Raw genomic sequence first — 21,805 nt, 5'->3', positions numbered from 1 at the left:
CATAATTAATTTTACAATTATATTAATGACATTATAATGAGTAATAAAATAAATGAGGTAAAACTTGGACTCAGTCAAAAGTCCCCATCCATGGACCTAGAATGCCACATGGCCTCCAGGACACAGGTTCCCCACCCCTGGACTGAGAGACAGGAGGCAAGCATGGTGGAGGTAGAGAAGTGAATTCAGGGTATGCAAAATGAAGAAGAAAGAGAAGAAAACTCATCTCTACTGGCCTCGATTTTCTCAGCCAAGTCAGAGAGGGTGTCCTCTGTTGAGGGAGAGGGAAGAGGGGGAGGCCTGGGAGGCTTGGGAGTCTTGGGACGGAAGGGAAGGTTCACAACAGCTTCCATGGAGAGAGAGATCTCTGATTTTACCTGAACCCTGGAGCCCAGAAATCTTCCCTCAGGGCCTGTCTCAGTTCCTTTAAAATAATACCTGTTCCCTTTCCAGTGAATCCTTCCTTGCTGTTTCATGAAAGCCTTCATCCCTTGATAGATTTTCTTCCCGTGGTTCAGAATGATGGAAAAGTGATACTGGATCTTTTCTTTGTGCTTTCACCTCCTTTATCTAAAGTGAGGTTGGAGGAAGGGGGAGAAAATAAGGGTGGGCTTAAAGAGCAAGAAAAATCAGGTCAGGGATTAACTGGCACCCTCTTATTGTTCTGGGTCATTGCTGAAATGTCTTGCACACACAAACACACAGACACACAGACACAGAGATATAGCCACAGACACACACACACACACACACACACACACAAACACACACACACACCCTTAAGATTCTCCCACAACTCTCCTCCATTTGAACCATCCCAGACCATGACTAAAAGGGGAAGAATCTCCCATATTTGCTTTGGTAGCTCATGGGAGGCCAATGACAAATTTCAAAAGAAAGTTCAGGTGGAGGTTCCTTAAGACCAAGGTATCCCTACTGATAAGTAGCCCTCTTTCTACCCACTCTAACCAAAAGGGGAGGAAAACACTTACTTTTAGATAAAAGAATCTGAAAAGAATAAGACACTCCCAATGGCCCCCATTCATTCAGGCCAGGTGAATTATTAGGGTAGCCCAGCCAAAGAACCCCCCAGGGTACCCTCCAGAACACAGGCACAGCCAAGTGTCCCAACTTCATCTCACCTCTTTGGCTGCCATCCCTGACAGGTAGGGAGGTGTCTGAGAAACCTGAGTGAGTGATCACAAGAATCTCTTGCCAACTGGGTTGATTAGAGGGAGATCGTGAGTGAGGGACTGATGAACTCAGGCAGCAGCCTGAGCAGAGCTGTGTTGCCTCAAGCCTGTTGCCTGCAGGAATCCCACCATTCCAATGTTAGCTTCACCATAAAAAGTCCAGAAGTGGAGGGTCCCTGATGACACAATGGACTGCACCAATGGAAGTGTCCAGTAGGGGGTTGGGGCAGCCCACTGAGCGAAGATTCTAGGAAGGAGGTTGCTCTTAAAGGGGCAAGGCTCACCTAGAAGGAGAAAGGGGATGGAAAGGACTGAAGCAGAAGAGGATTTTCAGGCAAATGGACGTGTTTGGGAAGCAATAGACAAAAAAATGTGGCGAAAGGTTCAAGTCCTTGTCCTGGGGAGATCAAAAGAAGACAACCATACACACATGCATGCATACACACACACACACACACACACACACACACACACACACACAGGTCATGACCAGGACAAGGTAAGTGGAAAGATCAGTAAGGGGTTGTGGTAGTATTTCTTCACTTAGGGATTCCTGGGAAGTGTGAAAACATGATCTTGATACTGTCAGTCCTCCCAGAATTTTTGGGGGACCTGTGTTTGTTTTATAGCATTTGGGCCAGGCCAAAGCCTCCTGTAACCCTCTCTCCATTCTCAGAGTTTGCCCTTTGGTACAGTACCAGAAGGATCAAGGGACAGGAGTTGAGAAGAGAATTGCTTTATACAGAAGCAAATGCCTAAAATCCAGGCCTGCTTCCTGGGTTAGGCACTAGAGCAGGGATAGGAAACCTGTGGCCTTCTAGGTCCTCATGTGTGGCCCTTTGAATCCAAGTTCTAGAGAACCAATCCTTTCATGAAAGGCATTTGTTCTGTGAAGTTTGGATTCAGTCAGAGGGCTGCACTTGAGGACCTGGAGGGTCCCATAGTGCCTCAAGCCTCAGGCTCCCCATCCCTCCTCCTCCCCTTCCCCTGCCCTGTCCCTTCTCCTTCCTTCAAAAGGAGAGACTGGGGTTTTTGGAACAGCTAAGATCAATCTCTGTTTCCTAGCTGAATTATTCACTATAAGGGAACCTTTAGTTTAATAGGTGGTCTTATGAATGGGAGGAACCTGGGCAGAACCAGGTAGAGAGTGAGGCTGAGCATGGTGAGGTGGGTAAAGAAGGGGCATCCTCTGAGCCCCTTGGTGCATGAGAACCGGGGCCCTGTAGTATTTGAAGATATTTTCGTGTTCATTGGCGTGCCATGTTGTGTTTGAGGACAAAGGTAATAGTGATGTTTGCCTACCACACTGGCTATTGTTTTGCGTGTAATGCGTAGCAAAAGAATGGGTCTGGGGCCAACTGAGATAATCAGATATTCCCTGGCACAATGATTCTAACAAATGAACTTTACACTTCTTGGCGTCTTGAGGGAAGGTCCTCACGACTGCCCTTTGTCAGTCAAATTATCCTAGACTCATTGATTTAGAGCTCAGAGGGTCTTTAAAGGTCATTCAGCATAACCTTATGTTACACATAATTTTGTTGAGGCATTTCCAGTTGTGTCTGACCCTTTGTGATCCTATTTGGGATTTTCTCAGTGGAGAACACAGTGTATGGGGCGTCAGAGAGGAGTAAGACTTCTGGTGGTGGAGCTGCCTTCTACCTGCCACCCAATCAACTCTCCCCACGGAATCCAAGAAGCAGCAGCATGTGCAGAAGCCACACCCTGGTAAAAGCACAAATGACAGGTCTCAAGCTGGTCAGTGAGTCAGGGGTCATGTCTTTCCCAATCAAGTGAAGAGTTCCCTAGCAGAATGGGCAGATGGGAACAATGTATTTCAGTGGCCATGAAATCAGCTGTGGAGTGCTTAGAAGTTTGATCTGACAAGGAAGATGCCAAGCTCATCCACTGCACCTCGGGCTATTGCCTTTATCTTTGCTCCTGCCCTGAATGCCACAGATGACTTTAGAAGAGGCTGGTAAATGCCTCCCTTAAATCCAATTCATCCACAAGTCAGTAGACCATGATGTCACTGGACCCCTTCCAAAATGGAGAAACAGCACTTTGCAGATGGGGAAAAATGAGGCCCAGACACAAAGCAACTTTCCTATGGTCACACAGAGGCTCACAGATTTGGAGCTGCAAGGGACCTTAGAGGTCACCAAGTCTTAAGTTCACTTCTGGCTCAAAATCCACAATCCTGAGTGACAGAGGTGAGTGAACACCACTGACTGCCTTCAGACCCAAATAAGACAGCCAAATACATTGTTGACATGGTAAGTGTTTATTGGGGTAAAAAGCATCAGACACTACCCATTAAGGCAGAAACCCTTGTAGCTAACTTGCTGTGTTCAAGGAGAGTGTCAAAGTGGAGTTAATGGCTTCCAGGACATCGACTTCTCCAGGTGGGAGCTCTGAGATCTGGACATTCTTTATTTCTGGTCTTTCCAAAACTACAGGGGCTCCCCTTTGCCCCTTAAAAAGGTTCGTGGGATCCAATGCAGGAGGTGGCAAAAAATAGATGACCATGAGGGTGGATTGTCAAAGGATGTGGATTGGCTCTCTGAGAGACAACTACAGGACGATTCCGTTCTGTGGTCTCCAAAATCAGGTAGGAGCATCCACTGCAAATAGGAGAAAGGACGGTGAGGGTCCGCTGGAGATAGGTAAGCACCAAGAAAAAGCTGTAACTGAATGAGGGAAGCCACAAAGTACTCATTTGTAGCCCAAGCAGACTGTTCTGATAGAGGACTGTCTGCTCCAGCTTGGCCTCCCCTCACAGCTCTCCAAGGACATTGCCCAAAATAAGAATGTTATGCCCTACTTCCCCCTTCATTCTTGTATGATCCCTCATGCAGGCTGTAAGCCTTCTAAGTGCTCTTGATCCTTAATAGACTCCATGTCTTCCAAGTACTCAATTCACTATACGTGCCACATACAAGTTAGCTCCCCAAATCCCATGAGTGGTCCACAGTCTCTATGTGGCTTACACACTCTAGGTAGCCCAGGTGACACCAATGCTGCACAAGTTCCACATGCATGAAGCAGAAATCTTAAAGCCAAATGAATCCTACAAACGAGCCCCATACCCTATATAGATCCACACCCATGTATGTGCCCAAAATTCTAGGTGCCCTATACCACAGAAAATCCTTACACTTGATGTGTCCTACAACTTCTGGATACCCCATGTCACACAAGAACCCTCCACCCTATGTATGTCCCACATCCTCTAGGTGTCCCATGCCACACAGGTATCCTACACTCTATGTGTGCCCTGTACCCTCCAGGTGCTCAGTGCCAAACAATAATTCCAGAGTTTGTGTGCCCCAAATCCTGAAATACGATGCATCACAAGAGTCCTACACTCTATGTGTACCTTATACCCTCCAGCTGCCCCATGGCACATAATAAGCATACATCTTATGTGAACCTCTCCTTCCCTAGGTGCCACATGCTACACACGAAACCTAAATCCTGTGTGTGCCTTTTCCCATTCAGGTGCCCCTTGCAACACAATAATGCTACATCTTATGTGTAACCCACATCCTCAGGATACCTCATGCCACACAGTAACCTTATACTCTATGTGTACCCTGTATCCTCCAGGTGCCCCATTCTCCAGAAGAATCCGTCACCCTGTGTTTGACCTAAAATCTCCAGGTGACCTATGCCACACCATAATGCTACACCTCCTGTGTGCCCCAATACAGACAATAATCCTCCAACCTATGTGTGCCCTACACACTCCAGGTCTCCCATGCCACACAATTACCATACACTCTAAATGTGCCCTATACCCTCCACATGCCCCATGCCATACAATCACCCTACACCTTATGTGTGCCCTATATCCTTCATCTGCCCCATGCAACACAGGTATTCTGCACTCTAGGTGTGGCCTACATCGTTCAGGTGCCCCATGCCACATGGTAATGCTCCACATCCTTGAAATGCCCCATGCTGTACAAGAGTCATAAATCATATGTGTGTCCTTTACCCTACTGATGCCCCATTCCACACAATAATGTCACACCTGATGGGTGCCCTATACTCTCCAGGTGCCTCATGCCACACAAATATCCCAAATCCTACATACTTTGACTACTCCATGTACCTTTCACCACAATGTTGCCCTGCACTCTCTATGTGCCTTATATGTTCTGTGTAATTCTTGCCCTGGTAAGGTCCCCCTTCCCCAGTCACTATGTTTCCTCTGACCTCCAGGTACCACATCCCACAGAAGTTGCCCTCATTCGGTATGTGTCCTACACAGTGTAAATGAGGCCTGTCACACGAAAGCCCCATACACAGTATGTTGTCCAAGGAGCACATGTACTTCGTATGCTAAGTGGGTCCCACATTCTCCAGGCTACTCATGAGAATAAATACCCCATGCCTCATATGTATCCAGCAACCTCCAAGTGTCCCATGTCACACATGGGCTCCACACCCTGTACTTATCTCCTGTCATACAAGGGCTCCATACTTTATGTGTATATATGTATCCATGTACGTTTATGTGTGTGTATATGTGTATGTTTGTTGATTATGTGTGTCTATGTAGGTATATTGTATACTCATATATAGGTGTGCATGTATGAGCGTATGTGTATATATATGTGTGTACATATGTGTATTTTTGGATGTATATAAGCATGTGCATATTTATGTACAACATGTATGTGTGCATATGCATTTGTTTGTGTACATACATACATATATCTCCCACGCCCCGTATATATATTCCCCCAAACTCCAAGTATCCTAGGTTATATATGTGCCCCTCTCCCTCCCAGTAGCCTATACCACTCAAGTGCCACACTTGTCCCCTTACCCTCCAATTGTCCCATGACACACAAGTTTCCCAGACCTATATGTGCTCCATGCCCCACATGGACAACATCCTATATACGCCTCACTCTCTTTGTGTGCCCCATTCCACACAAATGGCTCACATTATCCAAGGGCAAGGAGTTCTACCAGGTCTTTGCTTTACCCTTTGCATTGAGTTTGCTGACCTCTATTTCATGTGGCTTTTCGATTTCTATTTTGTTTCTGCAGATTTGCTCATTTGAAGACTTTGGATGGCACCAGCTCATATTGCTGCAGGTTCCTTGCTCGATGTTCAAACCCATTTCTTGAATTTCAAGTTCAAGCATATGTTCTAGTTTTTCTAGGAAATTTTCCTCTGTTGTGGCCAGCTCAGATGGTTTGATGTCTTTCAGTGGCATGTCTAGCTCACGTTCACTTACGGTGCTTCTATTGTGTAGAGGTGGAAGTGGACTTTTTATGATGATACCTTGGCCTGATGTTTCTTTGTTCTGAACATACCTGCCACTGTCAGTTGTTCTGTATGTTTCCTCATTATTGATGGATATCTGTTGTACGGGGATGTCAGAGGAGTCCTCACAGGATTGAAAAGGAGGGACATAACCAAGAGATGCACTCAATTCCCTAGGACTTGAGTTATCACACAAGGATCTGCCATATAGGTCTTCTGAACCTTTCCAGGTGGGATATTCAGAAGCTGCTGAGCTCAATAGGAACAAGAAAAACTGAAGAGATGTCTTTCTTTCCTCAGAGCTCAAGACTTTGATGATTCCCTGGAAGAAAGATGAAATGAGGTCAGAATTCTTCCTTGATTGTCTTTGGATCTACTGCATTCAGCTTCCAGAAAACTCACAGAGCAGAGGGCATTTTTGGGCCCAGTCATCACTGGGTGCTCACTGGGTACTTGGCACTACTTAAGTTTGGGTAGAACTTTTTTTCAGGACTCATCTTTTTAACCCTTGAGTAACTCAACCTCTATGGGTCTCAGTTTCCTCAACTGTCAAATGAGAGCATTAGTCCCAGTCCCTTCTAAGGTCCCTTCCAGCTGTATGTCAGGGAGTAACCAAGCATTTATTACACACCTACGCTGGACCTGGCCTTAGAGATACAAAGTTCAAAGAATTAAATAATTCCTACTTTGAAAGAGTTTCCTTTCCAATAAGCAGCGAACAATATGTCTAAGAATACACAGCATCAACAACAGTCAGCAAATGTGAACGTATTACGTCATTATAGGCAGTGAAATCCAAGGCAGTTTAGGAGGAAGGGCAGTGGCGCTTGGGGGCATTGAGAAAATCTTCTTGCAGAAGGTGATTCCTGAGCTGTCTCTTAAAGGAGGAGACTGTTTGAGGAAGATGGAAGGAGGGGCCTTTTAGATAATGAATAGAGAGTCCTGTATGAAGAACACTGGGAAGACCACTTTATTATTACAGAGTGAGGGAGGGGGACCGAGGTCCAGTGAGGCTGCAAAGATAACTTTGGGCCAGGTTGTGTGGGTTTCATAGGCTAAGTAGAGGATGCCATATTTTATCCAAGGGCTAACAAGTAGCCAGAGGAGTTGTTTGTTAGAGTGACTGGGTCATGTAGGAAAAGCACTTTGACAAGAGTATGAAGAATGGACTAGAGAGGGAAGAGACTTGAAGCAAGGAGATCAGTTAGAAAGCTGCTTCAGGTGACAAGTGCCTAACCCAGGCCTGAGGAACGTGTGGGCTCGAGGACACATGTGGCCATCTAGGTCCTCAAGTGAGGTCCTGTGAGAGAATCCAAACTTTGTAGAAGAAATCTCCTTAAAATAATTGATGACAAATAAATATTTAAAAATTAAAATTAAAAATTTACAGAGTAAATATTTAAAATAAATTAAGAAATAATATTGACTAATTGAGATGTTCATATTCATTCAATAATTCCACTACTAAAATTAATTGATTTACATAGATTTAATCAGGAATTAAAATTATTTATTTGTGTTAACTTAACAATTAAATAACAATCATTTATTCATATTATAAATATAGGAAGAATATCTAAAGATATAAATAAAATATGTAATTTTATAGCATATAGATAATGTATGAATATGAAGTAAAATCATACAGAATTAGAAAATCAAAACGTGTTAACTAATTAAAATATTTACATAAACATTAAAATTAATTTTAAAATTAAATAAAAAAATAATTAAATGTAATAAAATGAATTCTGTAACACTTGGGCTCAGTCCAAAGGCCTCCCCCGGGGACCTCCAAGGCCCCATGCAGCTGTCTAGATGAACTGCAGCCCTTGAAGACGTTGAAATTTCACATAAAACGTATTGTTAAAAAAATAATTAGTAATAAAAAAGCATTTAATTATTAATGATAAAATTTAAATATGAAACACTTAAAATTAGATAAGTAAAATGAAATAATAATACCAATTAATTTGTAAGTTAATATTAAATAATTAAATGAATAACATTAATGTATTTTCACTGGTTGACAAATAAATGCAAATTATTTTTAGGTTGATTTAATACTTATTCTCAATTATATATTAATCTTATAAATGCACGTGAATATATGTATAAAAATATATGAATTATATATAAATAATACGAATATGTAATTATAAAAATTATTTAATCAATATTTTTATTAATTACTTAAAACATCTATATTAATTTAATAGCTAATTTTAAAATGAAATTCATGAAATAATGATGAATAATAAAATAAGTACTTTAAAACTTGGATTCAGTGACAGGACCCCACCCAGGGACCTAGAAGGCCACAATGGCCTCCAGGCCCTAAGTTCTCCACCCCTGGACTAGGGGAAAGGAGGAAATCATGGGGGAGGTGAGGAGGTGATGGCAGGGAATGCGAAATGAGGGAAAAAGAGAAGGAGGCTCATCTCCACTGGCCTTGATTGTCTCACCCAAGAGAGAGAGGGTGTCTTCTGCTGAGGGAGAGAGAATGGGGGGAGGCCTGTGAGGCTTGGGAATCTTGGGAGGGGAAGAGAAGGTTCACAATAGCTGATTTTACCTGACCCCTGGAGCCCAGAAAGCTTCCCTCAGGGCCTGTCTCCCTTCCTTTATAATAATACCTGTTCCCTTTCCAGTGAATCCTTCTCTGCTGTTTCATGAAAGCCTTCGTCCCTTGATAGATTCTCTTCCCATGGTTCAGAAGGATGGAAAAGTGATATTGGATCTTCTCTTTGTTCTTTCACCTCCTTTATCTAAAGTGGGGTTGGGGGAAGGGGGAGAAAATTAGAGTGGAGTTAAAGAGCAAGAGAAACCAGGTCAGGAATTAACTGGCACCTTCTTATGGTTATGGGGCCTTGTGGAAATGACCTTCACACACACACACACACACACACACACACACACTCATACACACACACATACACACACACACACACATACACATTATGACCAGTAAAAGGTAAGTGGAAAGATCAGTAAGAAAGTTAAACCAGAATTCAGAGAAGTGATAATGTCCAGAAGGTGCCTCTCCTCACTTCTCTGCAGAGGAGGATCATGGGTAAGTGACACAATTCTACCGAATTCTTGTTAAAATGGTGTTAGAACAGATGGATCTCTATGGTAGGGAGAGGGATTGGGAAATAGAGGTAACAGATAACAATCTTGGTTTGTTGTGTTTTGTATTGTTTATAAAAAGTCTATACTACATGACCAACTGAGGAGAGGGAAGCACGTGAGTGCAGAGAGACCTCCTCACATAAATATGTTAATTCAATCATTTAAAGCTCAAAATTAATTTATTTACATGGGTTTATTAATGAAATAAATTATGTATTTATTTTTATTATTAATCAAAATTATATATTACTTGTCAAAATATATAAAATTATATATGAAATATAAGTAAATATAAATCAATAAAAATATACAAAATAAATATATATTATACATAATATTAAATAGTGTATAATATATGTAATATTTACTTATAAATACCTAATTTAATGTAATAAATTTAATTTATTATAAAATACTAAAATATTATCCAATTTATTATATCTAATACCTAATAGAAATATATTTAATAATATAATGAAAAGTATATTGATTAATTAAAATATTTATATTAATTTCATAATTAATTTTACAATTATATTAATGACATTATAATGAGCAATAAAATAAATGAGGTAAAACTTGGACTCAGTCAAAAGTCCCCATCCAAGGACCTAGACTTCCACATGGCCTCCAAGGCACAGGTTCCCCACCCTGGACTGGGAGACAGGAGGCAAGCATGGTGGAGGTAGAGAAGTGAATTCAGGGAATGTGAACTGAAGGAAAAAAGAGAAGAAAACTCATCTCTACTGGCCTCGTTATCTCAGCCAAGTCAGAAAGGTTGTCCTCAGCTGAGGGAGAGGGAAGAGGAGGAGGCCTGGGAGGCTTGGGAGTCTTGGGAGGGGAAGGGAAGGTTCACAATAGCTTCCATGGAGAGAGAGATCTCTGATTTTACCTGAACCCTGGAGCCCCGAAATCTTCCCTCAGGGCCTGTCTCACTTCCTTTATAATAATACCTGTTCCCTTTCCAGTGAATCCTTCTTTGTTGTTACATGAAAGCCTTCATCCCTTAATGGATTTTCTTCTGGTGGTTCAGAACGATGGAAAAGTGATACTGGATCTTTTCTTTGTACTTTCCCCTCTTTTATCTAAAGTGGGGTTGGGGGAAGGGGGAGAAAAGTAGAGTGGGCTTAAAGAGCAAGAAAAATCAGGTCAGGAAATAACTGGCACCTCCTTAGTGTTATGGGCCCTTAAATGGCCTTCACACATGCACACACACACACATACACACACACACACACGTCATGACAAGGACAAGGTAAGTGGAATGATCAGTAAGGTTTTGTGGTAGTATTTCTTCACTTAGAGATTCCTGGGAAGTGTGACAAAATGATCTTGATACTGTCAGTCCTCCCAGAATTTTTGGGTGACTTGTGTTTATTTTATAGCATTTAGGCCAGGCCAAAGCCTCCTCTAACCCTCCCTCCATTCTCAGAGTTTGCCCTTTGGTACAGGACCAGAAGGATAAAGGGACAGGGGTTGAGAATAGACTTGCTTTACACAGAAGCAAATGCCCACAATCCAGGCCTGCTCCCTGGGTTAGGCACTAGAGCAGGGGTAGGAAACCTGTGGCCTTCTAGGTCCTCAAGTGTGGCCCTTTGGATCCAAGTTCTAGAGAACCAATCCTTTCATGAAAGTCATTTCTTCTGTGAAGTTTCGATTCAGTCAGAGGGCTGCACTTGAGGACCTGCAAGGTCACATATGGCCTGAAGCCTGCAGGTTTCCCACCCCTATCCCTCCTCTTCCCCTCCTCTACCCCTTCTTCTTCCTTCCACAGGAAAGGCTGAGGTTTTTTGAACGGCTAAGATCAATCTCTGTTTCCTAACTGAATTATTCACTATAAGGGAACCTTTAGTTTAATAGGTGATCTTATTAATGGGAGGAGCCTGGGCAGAACCAGGTAGAGAGTGAGGCTGAGTATGGTGAGGTGGATAAAGAAGGGGCATCCTCTGAGCCCCTTGGTGCATGAGAAACGGGGACCTGTGGTATTTGAAGATTTTTTCGTGTTTATTGGCGTGCCATGTTGTGTTTGTGGACAAAGGTAATAGTGATGCTTGCCTACTACATTGGCTATTGTTTTCTGTGTAATGTGTTGAGGCATTTCCAGTTGTGTCTGACTCTTTATGGTCTCATTTGGGATTTTCTCAGTGGAGAACACAGTGTATGGGGTGTCAGAGGACTAAGACTTCTGGTGGGGGGGGGGCTGCCTTCTACCTGCCACCCAATCAACTCTCCCTAGGGACTCCAAGAAGCTATAGCATGTGCAGAAGCCACACGCTGGTAAAATCACAACTTACAAGGCTTAAAGTGGTCAGTGAGTTAGGGTCCATGTCTACCCTAAGCAAGTGAAGACTTCCGTAGCAGATTGAGCAGATGGGAACAATGTATTCCAGTGGCCATGAAGGCAGCAGAAGCACACTCTCTGGAGTACTTAGAACTTTGATCTGACATGGATGATGCCAAGTTCGTCCACTGCACCCCAGGCTATTGCCTTTATCTTTACTCCTGCCCTGGATGCTGTAGATGACTTTGGAAGAGGCTGGTAACTGCCTCCCTTAAAGCCAATTCATATGCAAGGCAGTAGATCACACCATGATGTCACTAGAACCCTTCCAAAATGGGGAAACACCACTTTGGTGATGGGGAAGAATAAGGCCGGGACACAAAGCAACTTCCCTATGGTCACATAGAGGCTCACAGATTTGGAGCTGGAAGGGACCTTAGAGGTCACCAAGTCTTAAGGTCACTTCTGGCTCAAAATCCATAGTCCTGAGTGTCAGAGGTGAGTGAACACCACTGACTGTCTTCAGACCCAAACAGGACAGCCAAATACATTGTTAACGTGGTAAGGGTTTATTGGGGTCAAAACCATCAGGAACTCCCCATTGAGGCAGAAGCCCTTGTAGCTGACTTGCTGTGTTTTTAAGGAGAGTGTCAAACTTAAGTGAATGGCATCCAGGACAAGCACTGCTCCAGGTGGGAGCCCTGAGATCTGGGCATTCTATATTTCTGGTCTTCCCAAAACTACAGGTGCTCTCCTTTGCCCCTTGAAAAGGTTGGTTGGATCCATTGCAGGAGGTGGTGAAAACTAGATAACCCTGAGGGTGGACTGCCAAAAGATGTGGTTTGGCTCTCTGAGGGATAATTACAGGAAGGTTCCCTTCTGGGGTTTCCAAAATCAGGTAGAAGCATCAACTGCAAATAGGAAAAAGGAAGGTGAGGGTCCACTGGAGATGGGAAAGCATGAAGAGAAAGCTGTAACTGAATGAGGGAAGCCACCAAGTACTCATTTCCAGCCCAAGCAGACTGTTCTGCTGGGGGACTGTCTGCTCCAGCTTGGCCTCCCCTCACAGCTCTGCAAGGACATTCCCCAAATAAGAACGCTATGCCCTACTTCCCCCTTCATTCTTGTATGATCCCTCATGCAGTCTGTAAGCCTTCCAAGTGTTCTAGATCCTCAACAGACTCCATGTCCTCCAAGTACTAAATTCACTACACGAGCCCCATACAAGTTAGCCCTTGTAAGCCACTCTATATGTGGCTTACATGCTCCAGGTAGCCCAGGTGACACCAATACTGCACAAGTTCCACTTGCATGAAACCCAAATCTTAAAGCCAAATGACTCCTATGAAAGAAACCCACACCCTATACGCATCCATACCCATATATGTGCCCAAAACTCTAGGTGCCCTATACCACAGGAAAACCTTGCACCGGCTGTTTTTTACATCTTCTGGATGTCCCATGTTACACAAGAACCCTCCACCCTATGTAGGTCCCGCATCCTCTAGGTGTCCTGTGCCACACAGGTGTCCTACATTCTATGTGTGCCCTATACCCTCCAGGTGCTCAGTGCCACACAATAATGTGCAGTTTGTGTGCCGCAAATCCTGTAATACCACGCATCATGAGTCCTACACTCTATGTGTACCTTATACTCTTCAGCTGCCCCATGGCACATAAAAACCATACACCTTATGTGAACCTCTCCTTACCTAGGTGCCACATGCCACACAGGAATCCTAAATCCTGTGTGTGCCCTTTCCCATTCAGGTGCCCCTTTCCACACAATAATGCTACATCTTATGTGTGTCCCACATCCTCAAGATACCTCATGCCACACAATAACCTTATACTCTATGTGTACCCTGTATCCTCCAGGTGCCCCATTATCCACAAGAATCCTTCACTCTGTGTTTGTCCTAAAATCTCCAGGTGGCCTATGCCACACAATAATGCTACACCTCCTATGTGTCCCAATATAAACAAGAATCCTCCAATCTATGTGTGCCCTATACCGTCCAGGTCTCCCATGTCACACAATTACCTTACACTCTAAGTGTGCCCTATACCCTCCACATGCCCCATGCCACACAATCACCCTACACCTTATGAGTACCCTATATCCTTCATCTGCCCCATGCCACACAGGTATTCTTCACTCTAGGTGTGACCTATATCCTTCAGGTGCCCTATGCCACACAGTAATGCTCCACATCCTTGAAATGCCCCATGCTGTACAAGAATCATAAATCCTATGTGTGTAATTAACCCTACAGATGCCCCATGCCGTACAATAATGTGACACCTGATGTGTGTCCTATGCTCTCCAGGTGCCCTATGCCACAGAAATATCCCAAATCCTACATACTGTGACTATACTAGGTGCCTTTCACCACAATGTTGCCCTGCACTCTCTATGTGCCCTATATGTTCTGTGTAATTCCTGCCCTGGTAAGGGCCCCCTCCCCCAGTCACTGTGTTTCCTCTGACCTCCAGGTACCTCATGCCACAGAAGTTGCCCTCATTCTACATGTGTCCCACACACTGTAAATGTGTCCTGTCACATGAAAGCCCCATACCCTGTATGTTCTCCAAGGAACACATTTATTTCATATGCTAAGTAGGTCCCACAACCTCCAGGCTACTCTTGAGCATAAATGCCCCATGCCTCATATGTACCCAACAACCTCCAAGTGTCCATGTCACACATGGGCCCCACACTTTGTACTTATCTCCTGTCATGCAAGGGCTCCATACTTTATGTGTATATATGTATCCATGTATATTTATGTGTGTGTATGTGTATGTTTGTACATGTATTGGCATGCATATACGTTTATGTGCACATGTTTATGTGTATATGTATGTATATTGTATATGTCTATATAGATGTGCATATATGAGTGTATGTGTGTATATGTATGTGTGCATATGTGTATTTGTTTTTTGTATATAAGTACATGCATATTTATATACAACATGTATGTGTGTATATGCATTTGTTTGTGTACATACATACATATATCTCCCACGCCCTACATATATATTCCCCCAACCTCCAAAAAGCCTAGGTTACATATGTGTCCCACTCTCTCCAAGTAGCCCATACCACTCAAGTGCCACACATGTCCCACACCCTTCCTTTTCCCCTTACCCTCCAATTGTCCCATGACACACAAGTTTCCCAGACCTCTATGTGCTCCTTGCCCCACATGGACAACATCCTATATATGCCTCACCCCCTCTGTGTGCCCCATTCCACACAAATGGCTCACACTCTCCAAGGGCAATGAGTTCTACCAGGTCTTTGCTTTACCCTTTGCATTTAACTTGCTGACCTCTATTTCATGTGGCTTTTCTAGTTCTATTTTGTTTCTCCACAATTGCTCCTTTGAAGACTTTGGATGGGGCCATATCATATTGCTGCAGGTTTCTTGCTGGATGTTCAAACCCATTTCTTGAATTTCAAGTTCAAGCATATGTTCTAGTTTTTCTAGGAAATTTTCCTCTGTTGTGGCCAGCTCAGATGGTTTGATGTCTTTCAGTGGCATGTCTAGCTCACGTTCACTTACGGTGCTTCCATTGTGTAGAGTTGGAAGTGGACTTTTTATGATGATACCTTGGCCTGATGTTTCTTTGTTCTGAATATACGTGCCACAGCCAGTTGTTCTGGATGTTTCCCCATTATTGATGGGTATCTGTTGTATGGGGATGTCAGAGGACTCCTTACAGGATTGGAAAGGAGGGACATAACCAAGCGATGCACTCAATTCACTAGGACTTGAGTCATCACACAAGGATCTGCCATATAGGTCTTGTAAACCTTTCCAGCTGGGATGTTGAGAAACTGCAGAGCTCAATAGGAACAGGAAAAACTGAAGAGATCTGTTTCTTTCCTCGGAGCTCAAGCCTTTGGTGATTCCCTGGAAGAAAGATGAAATGAGATAAGAATTCTTCATTGATTGTCTTTGGATCTATTACATTCAGCTTCCAGAAAAGTCTCAGAGCAGAGGGCATTGTTGGGCCCAGTCATCACTGTGTGCTCACTCGGTACTTGGCACTACCTAAGTTTGGGCAGAACTTTTTTTCAGGACTCATCTTTTTAACCCTTGAGTAACTCAACCTCTATGGGTCTCAGTTTCCTCAACTGTAAAATGAGAGCATTAGTCCCAATGCCCTCTAAGGTCCCTTCCACCTGTATGTCAGGGAGTCACCAAGGATTTTTTACGCACCTATGCTGGACCTGGCCTTAGAGATGCAAAGTTCAAAGAATTAAATAATCCCTACTTTGAAAGAGTTTCCATTGTAATAAGCAGCGAAGAATATGTCTAAGAATACACAGCATCAACGACAGTCAGCAAATGTAAACGTATTACGTCATTATAGGCAGTTAAATCCAAGGCAGTTTAGGAGGAAGGGCAGTGGCACTTGGGGACAGTGAGAAAATCTTCTTGCAGAAAGTGATGCCTGAGCTGTCTCTTAAAGGAGGAGACTGTATGAGGCAGATGGAAGGAGGGGCCTTTTAGATAATGGATGGAGAGTCCTGTATGAAGAACACTGAGAAGACCAGTTTATGATCATAGAGTGAGGGAGGGGGACTGATGTCCAGTGAGGCTGCAAAGATAACTTTGGGCCAGGTTGTGTAGGTTTTAAAGGCTAAATAGAGGATGCCGTATTTTATCCAAGAGACAACAAGTAGCCAGAGGAGTTGTTTGTTAGAGTGACTGGGTCATGTAGGAAAAGCACTTTGACAAGAGCATGAAAAATGGACTATAGAGGGAAGAGACTTGAAGCAAGGAGATCAGTTAGAAAGCTGCTTCAGGTGACAAGTGCCTAACCCAGGCCTGAGGAACGTGTGGGCTCGAGGACACATGTGGCCATCTAGGTCCTCAAGTGAGGTCCTGTGAGAGAATCCAAACTTTGTAGAAGAAATCTCCTTAAAATAATTGATGACAAATAAATATTTAAAAATTAAAATTAAAAATTTACAGAGTAAATATTTAAAATAAATTAAGAAATAATATTGACTAATTGAGATGTTCATATTCATTCAATAATTCCACTACTAAAATTAATTGATTTACATAGATTTAATCAGGAATTAAAATTATTTATTTGTGTTAACTTAACAATTAAATAACAATCATTTATTCATATTATAAATATAGGAAGAATATCTAAAGATATAAATAAAATATGTAATTTTATAGCATATAGATAATGTATGAAAATGAAGTAAAATCATACAGAATTAGAAAATCAAAACGTGTTAACTAATTAAAATATTTACATAAACATTAAAATTAATTTTAAAATTAAATAAAAAAATAATTAAATGTAATAAAATGAATTCTGTAACACTTGGGCTCAGTCCAAAGGCCTCCCCTGGGGACCTCCAAGGCCCCATGCAGCTGTCTAGATGAACTGCAGCCCTTGAAGACGTTGAAATTTCACATAAAACGTATTGTTAAGAAAATAATTAGTAATAAAAAAGCATTTAATTATTAATGATAAAATTTAAATATGAAACACTTAAAATTAGATAAATAAAATGAAATAATAATACCAATTAATTTGTAAGTTAATATTAAATAATTAAATGAATAAAATTAATGTATTTTCACTGGTTGAAAAATAAATACAAATTATTTTTATGTTGATTTAATACTTATTCTCAATTATATATTAATCTTATAAATGCACATGAATATATGTATAAAAATATATCAATTATATATAAATAATACGAATATGTAATTATAAAAATTATTTAATCAATATTTTTATTAATTACTTAAAACATCTATATTAATTTAATAGCTAATTTTAAAATGAAATTCATGAAATAATGATGAATAATAAAATAAGTACTTTAAAACTTGGATTCAGTGACAGGACCCCACCCAGGGACCTAGAAGGCCACAATGGCCTCCAGGCCCCAAGTTCTCCAACCCTGGACTAGGGGAAAGGAGGAAATCATGGGGGAGGTGAGGAGGTGATGGCAGGGAATGCAAAATGAGGGAAAAAAGAGAAGGAGGCTCATCTCCACTGGCCTTGATTGTCTCACCCAAGAGAGAGAGGGTGTCGTCTGCTGAGGGAGAGAGAATGGGGGGAGGCCTGTGAGGCTTGGGAATCTTGGGAGGGGAAGAGAAGGTTCACAATAGCTGATTTTACCTGACCCCTGGAGCCCAGAAAGCTTCCCTCAGGGCCTGTCTCCCTTCCTTTATAATAATACCTGTTCCCTTTCCAGTGAATCCTTCTTTGCTTTTTCATGAAAGCCTTCATCCCTTAACAGATTTTCTTCCTGTGTTTCAGAAAGATGCAAAGGTGATACTGGATTTTTTCCTTGTGCTTTCACCTCCTTTATCTAAAGTGGGGTTGGGGGAGGGGGGAGGAAATTAGACTGGGCTAAGAACTAACTGGCACCTTCTTAGTGTTATGGAGTTTTGTGGAAATGACCTTCACACACACACACACACACACACACACAGACAGAGACACACACACACACACACACACACACACAGACAGAGACACACACACACACATACACACACACACACATACACACACACACAGACACACACACACACATTATGACTAGTAGAAGGGATGTGGAAAGATCAGTAAGATAGTTAAACCAGAATTCAGAGAAGTGATAATGCCCACAAGGGGCCTCTCCTCACTTCTCTGCAGAGGAGGATCATGGGTACGAGACATAGTTCTACTGAATTCTTGTTAAAACTTTGTTAGAAGAGGTGGCTCTCTATGGCAGGGGGAGGTTTTGGCAGATAGAGGTAATAGACAACAATCTTGGTTTGTTGTGTTTTGCTTTTATTATGTGACCAAATGAGGAGAGGGAAGCAGGTGAGTGCAGAGAGACCTCTTCATACAAATACGGTGGAGCTTGTAGCCCTAAGTATTTTGGGGAAGAAATCACCTGGCTCCCTGTGGAGCGTAAATGTTTCTAATTTGGAGATTTGTTCATTTCATTCCAAAGTGCTTCCTTTGTAAAATGCACTGTACCTTATATTTCATATCTGTATACTTGGAAGCATAGGTTTAGGACAAAAAATAAAATTCAGAACATCTCCTCCTCTCTGTGATGCCTTTCACTTGAAGACAGAGAAGTGAAAATGAAAGGACACAGGCTGGTAATCACAGGACCCTGCTTCCAATCCTGCTTCTGATGCTGACCTGTGGAATCTGGGCCGGGTCCCTTCTCCTTCCCAGCACTCAATTTCCCTCCTGTATAAAATTATGTATTTTATTGTCTATCACTTATAATGATGATAAAATTACAATAAAAATTAATTTATTTACCCTGTCATTTTATGATTAATATTATTTGTTGATCTTAATTTAATAATTATTCAAAATTATATATTAATTATGGAGTAACATATGTTATACATAAATATGAATATACAATAATACACATTGTAAAGAACCATTTTTACGTGTGATATATAGAATATCCAAATGTAGAAGTAAATCATCAAAAGTTTGATCAATTCATCAAATATTTATATTAATTGGAGAAATAATTTTAAAAATTATATTAGCAAAATAATGGTAAATAACATCAAAAGTTGGGTAAAAATTCAACTCACTCAAGAGGTTACAGGCAAAGCCCTAGAAGGCCACATGGCCCTCTATATCCTCAAGTGTGGTCCTCTGGTACAATCGAAACTTCACAGATCTTTTTAATTAAATAATTTATAATAAAATACTTATTTTATACTGATATTGAAATTTTAAATGTTTAGTGTTTAAAATTAATTAATAAAAGAAAAAATCAATATTAATGAACTAATGCATTCATAATAATTGAATAAATTAATGATCAAAATTAATTTATTCACCCTGGTTTAATAATTACTTAAAATTACTTATTTATGTCCATTTTTTAATCAATCAAAATGACATAAGAATTATATAAATATATATCAAGTATATAAAATATAAATCTGTACAATTATATATAAATGTATAATTTGATATAATTATATAGTTATATATGTAGTAGGATTATATAATCATAATTTCTTTTATGTAACTAAAATATTTGTGTGAATTTGATTATTCTTTTTCCAATTAAATGAATGAAATGATAATGAGGCATAAAATAAAGTGGGTCAAACTACTCCTCATTCCAGACGTCCCCCCCAAGGACCTAGGAGGCCACATGGCCCTCTTTGTCCCCAAGTGCCAAGGTGACATTGGATCTCCTTTTTGCTCTTTCACCTCCTTTATCTAAAGTGAAGTTGGAGGAAGGAGGGAGAAAATAAGAGTGGGCTTAAAGAGCAAGAAAAATCAGGCCAGGGATTAACTGGCACCCTCTTAATGTTCTGGGGCCTTGCCGAAATGTCCTGCACACACAGACACATATCACATACATCCTTAAGATTCTCGCAGAACTCCCCACCTTTTGACCCATCCCAGAGAAGAAGAAAAAGGAGAAGAACCTCCCATGTTTGCTTTGTTAGCTCAGGGGAGGCCAATGGGAGATTTTCAAAAGAAAATCCAGTTCGAAGTTCCTGAAGACCATGGTATCCCTACTGATTAGTAGCCCTCTTTCTAACCACTCTGACCAAAAGGTGAGGAAAACACTTTTAGATAAAAGAATTCAAAAGAATAAGACACTCCAAATGGCCTCCATTCATTCAGCCTAGCTGAATTATTAGGGTCGTCTAACCAAAGAACCCCACATGGTACACTCCAGAACACAGGCACAGACAAGGGTCCTGACTTCAACTCACCTCTTTGGCTGCCATCACTTTCAGACACGCAGGTGTGTAAGAAACGTGAGAGAGTGATCCCAAGAATCTCTTGCCAATTGGGTTGACTAGAGGGAGATCCTGGCTGAGGGTTTGATGGACTTAGCCAGCAGCCTGAGGAGAGCTGTGTTGCCCAAAGCCTTTTGCCTCCATGAATGCCACCACTGCAGGGTGAGCGTCATCATAAAAGGTCCTGAGGTGGAGGGTCCCTGATGACACAATGGACTGCACCAATGGAAGTGGCCAGTAGGGGGATGGGGCAGCCCACTGAGCCAAGATTCTAGGAAGGAGTTTGCTGTTAAAGGGGCAAGGCTCACCTAGAAGGACAAAGGGGATAGAAAGGGCTGAAGCAGAAGAAGATTTTAAGGGAAATGGACAAGTTTAGGAAGAAATAGTCAAAAGAATGTGGAAAAAAGTTGAAGTCCTTGTCCTGGGGAGACCACCAGAGGAAAACCACACACACACAGACGTACACACACACACACACACACACACACACACACACACACACAGACATCATGACCAGGACAAGGTAAGTGGAAAGATCAGTAAGACAGTTGAAACAGAATTTAGAGAAGCGATAATGTCCAGAAGGTGCCTCTCCTCACTCCTCTGCAGAGGAGGATCATGGGTATGTGACATAGAGTTACTGAATTCTTGTTAAAACTTTGTTGGAAGAGATGGCTCTCTGTGGTCGGGAGAGGGATTGGGAAAAGGGGGTAATGGATAACAATCTTGGTTTGCTGTGTTTTGTTTTGTTTTTAAAAAGCCTATACTAGTTAACCAGCTGAGGAGATAGAAGCAGGTGAGTGCAGAGAGGCCTCTTCCTATCAATATGGTGGAGCTTCTAGCCCTAAGGATTTTTCGAAGAAATCACCTGACTCCCTGTAGAGAGGTAACGCTTTGCATATTCCACTGTGGTGTCCTAATTTGGAGATTTGACCTTTAACATCAAAGTGGTTGTTTTGTAAAATTCATTGAAACTTAGATTTTATATCTGTATACATGGAATCATAGGTTAAGGCCAAGAAACAGAATATGGAAGATCTCCTCCTCTGTCCCCTTCTTTAAAAGGGATGTTTCAAGGCAAAATGGGTTTGGTGGCTTTTACTTGAAGGCAGAGAAATGGAAAGGACAG

The 21,805-nt window shown here is 41.8% G+C and overlaps 1 protein-coding gene across 4 annotated transcripts in view; it reads right to left on the bottom strand.

Moving 5' to 3' along the window:
- LOC140515361 (uncharacterized) overlaps positions 1 to 20,852 on the bottom strand; it is a 29,747-nt gene extending 8,895 nt beyond the window's left edge. For 2 of the 4 annotated variants that reach the window (XM_072626031.1, XM_072626032.1), the window contains exons 1-5: positions 20,650 to 20,852; positions 15,226 to 15,810; positions 10,560 to 10,691; positions 9,111 to 9,242; positions 439 to 570 (exon numbers count right to left, since the gene is read on the bottom strand). In XM_072626031.1, coding sequence (XP_072482132.1) covers positions 439 to 570; positions 9,111 to 9,242; positions 10,560 to 10,691; positions 15,226 to 15,810; positions 20,650 to 20,664 — 996 coding nt within the window. In that variant the 5' untranslated portion in view covers positions 20,665 to 20,852. Of the gene's footprint in view, positions 1 to 438; positions 571 to 1,142; positions 1,394 to 3,466; positions 3,818 to 6,214; positions 6,800 to 9,110; positions 9,243 to 10,559; positions 10,692 to 15,225; positions 15,811 to 20,649 lie in introns of those variants that run through there. The other 2 variants (XM_072626033.1, XM_072626034.1) reach the window with 2 other exon arrangements.
- Between the last annotated feature and the right edge of the window lie 953 nt (positions 20,853 to 21,805).

The sequence above is a fragment of the Notamacropus eugenii genome, chromosome X (genome assembly GCF_028372415.1).
Source record: "Notamacropus eugenii isolate mMacEug1 chromosome X, mMacEug1.pri_v2, whole genome shotgun sequence".
In the NCBI taxonomy this organism is placed as follows: Eukaryota; Metazoa; Chordata; class Mammalia; order Diprotodontia; family Macropodidae; genus Notamacropus; species Notamacropus eugenii.
The sequence above is the reverse complement of the archived record's forward strand: the minus strand, read 5'-3'. Positions and strand labels throughout refer to the sequence as shown.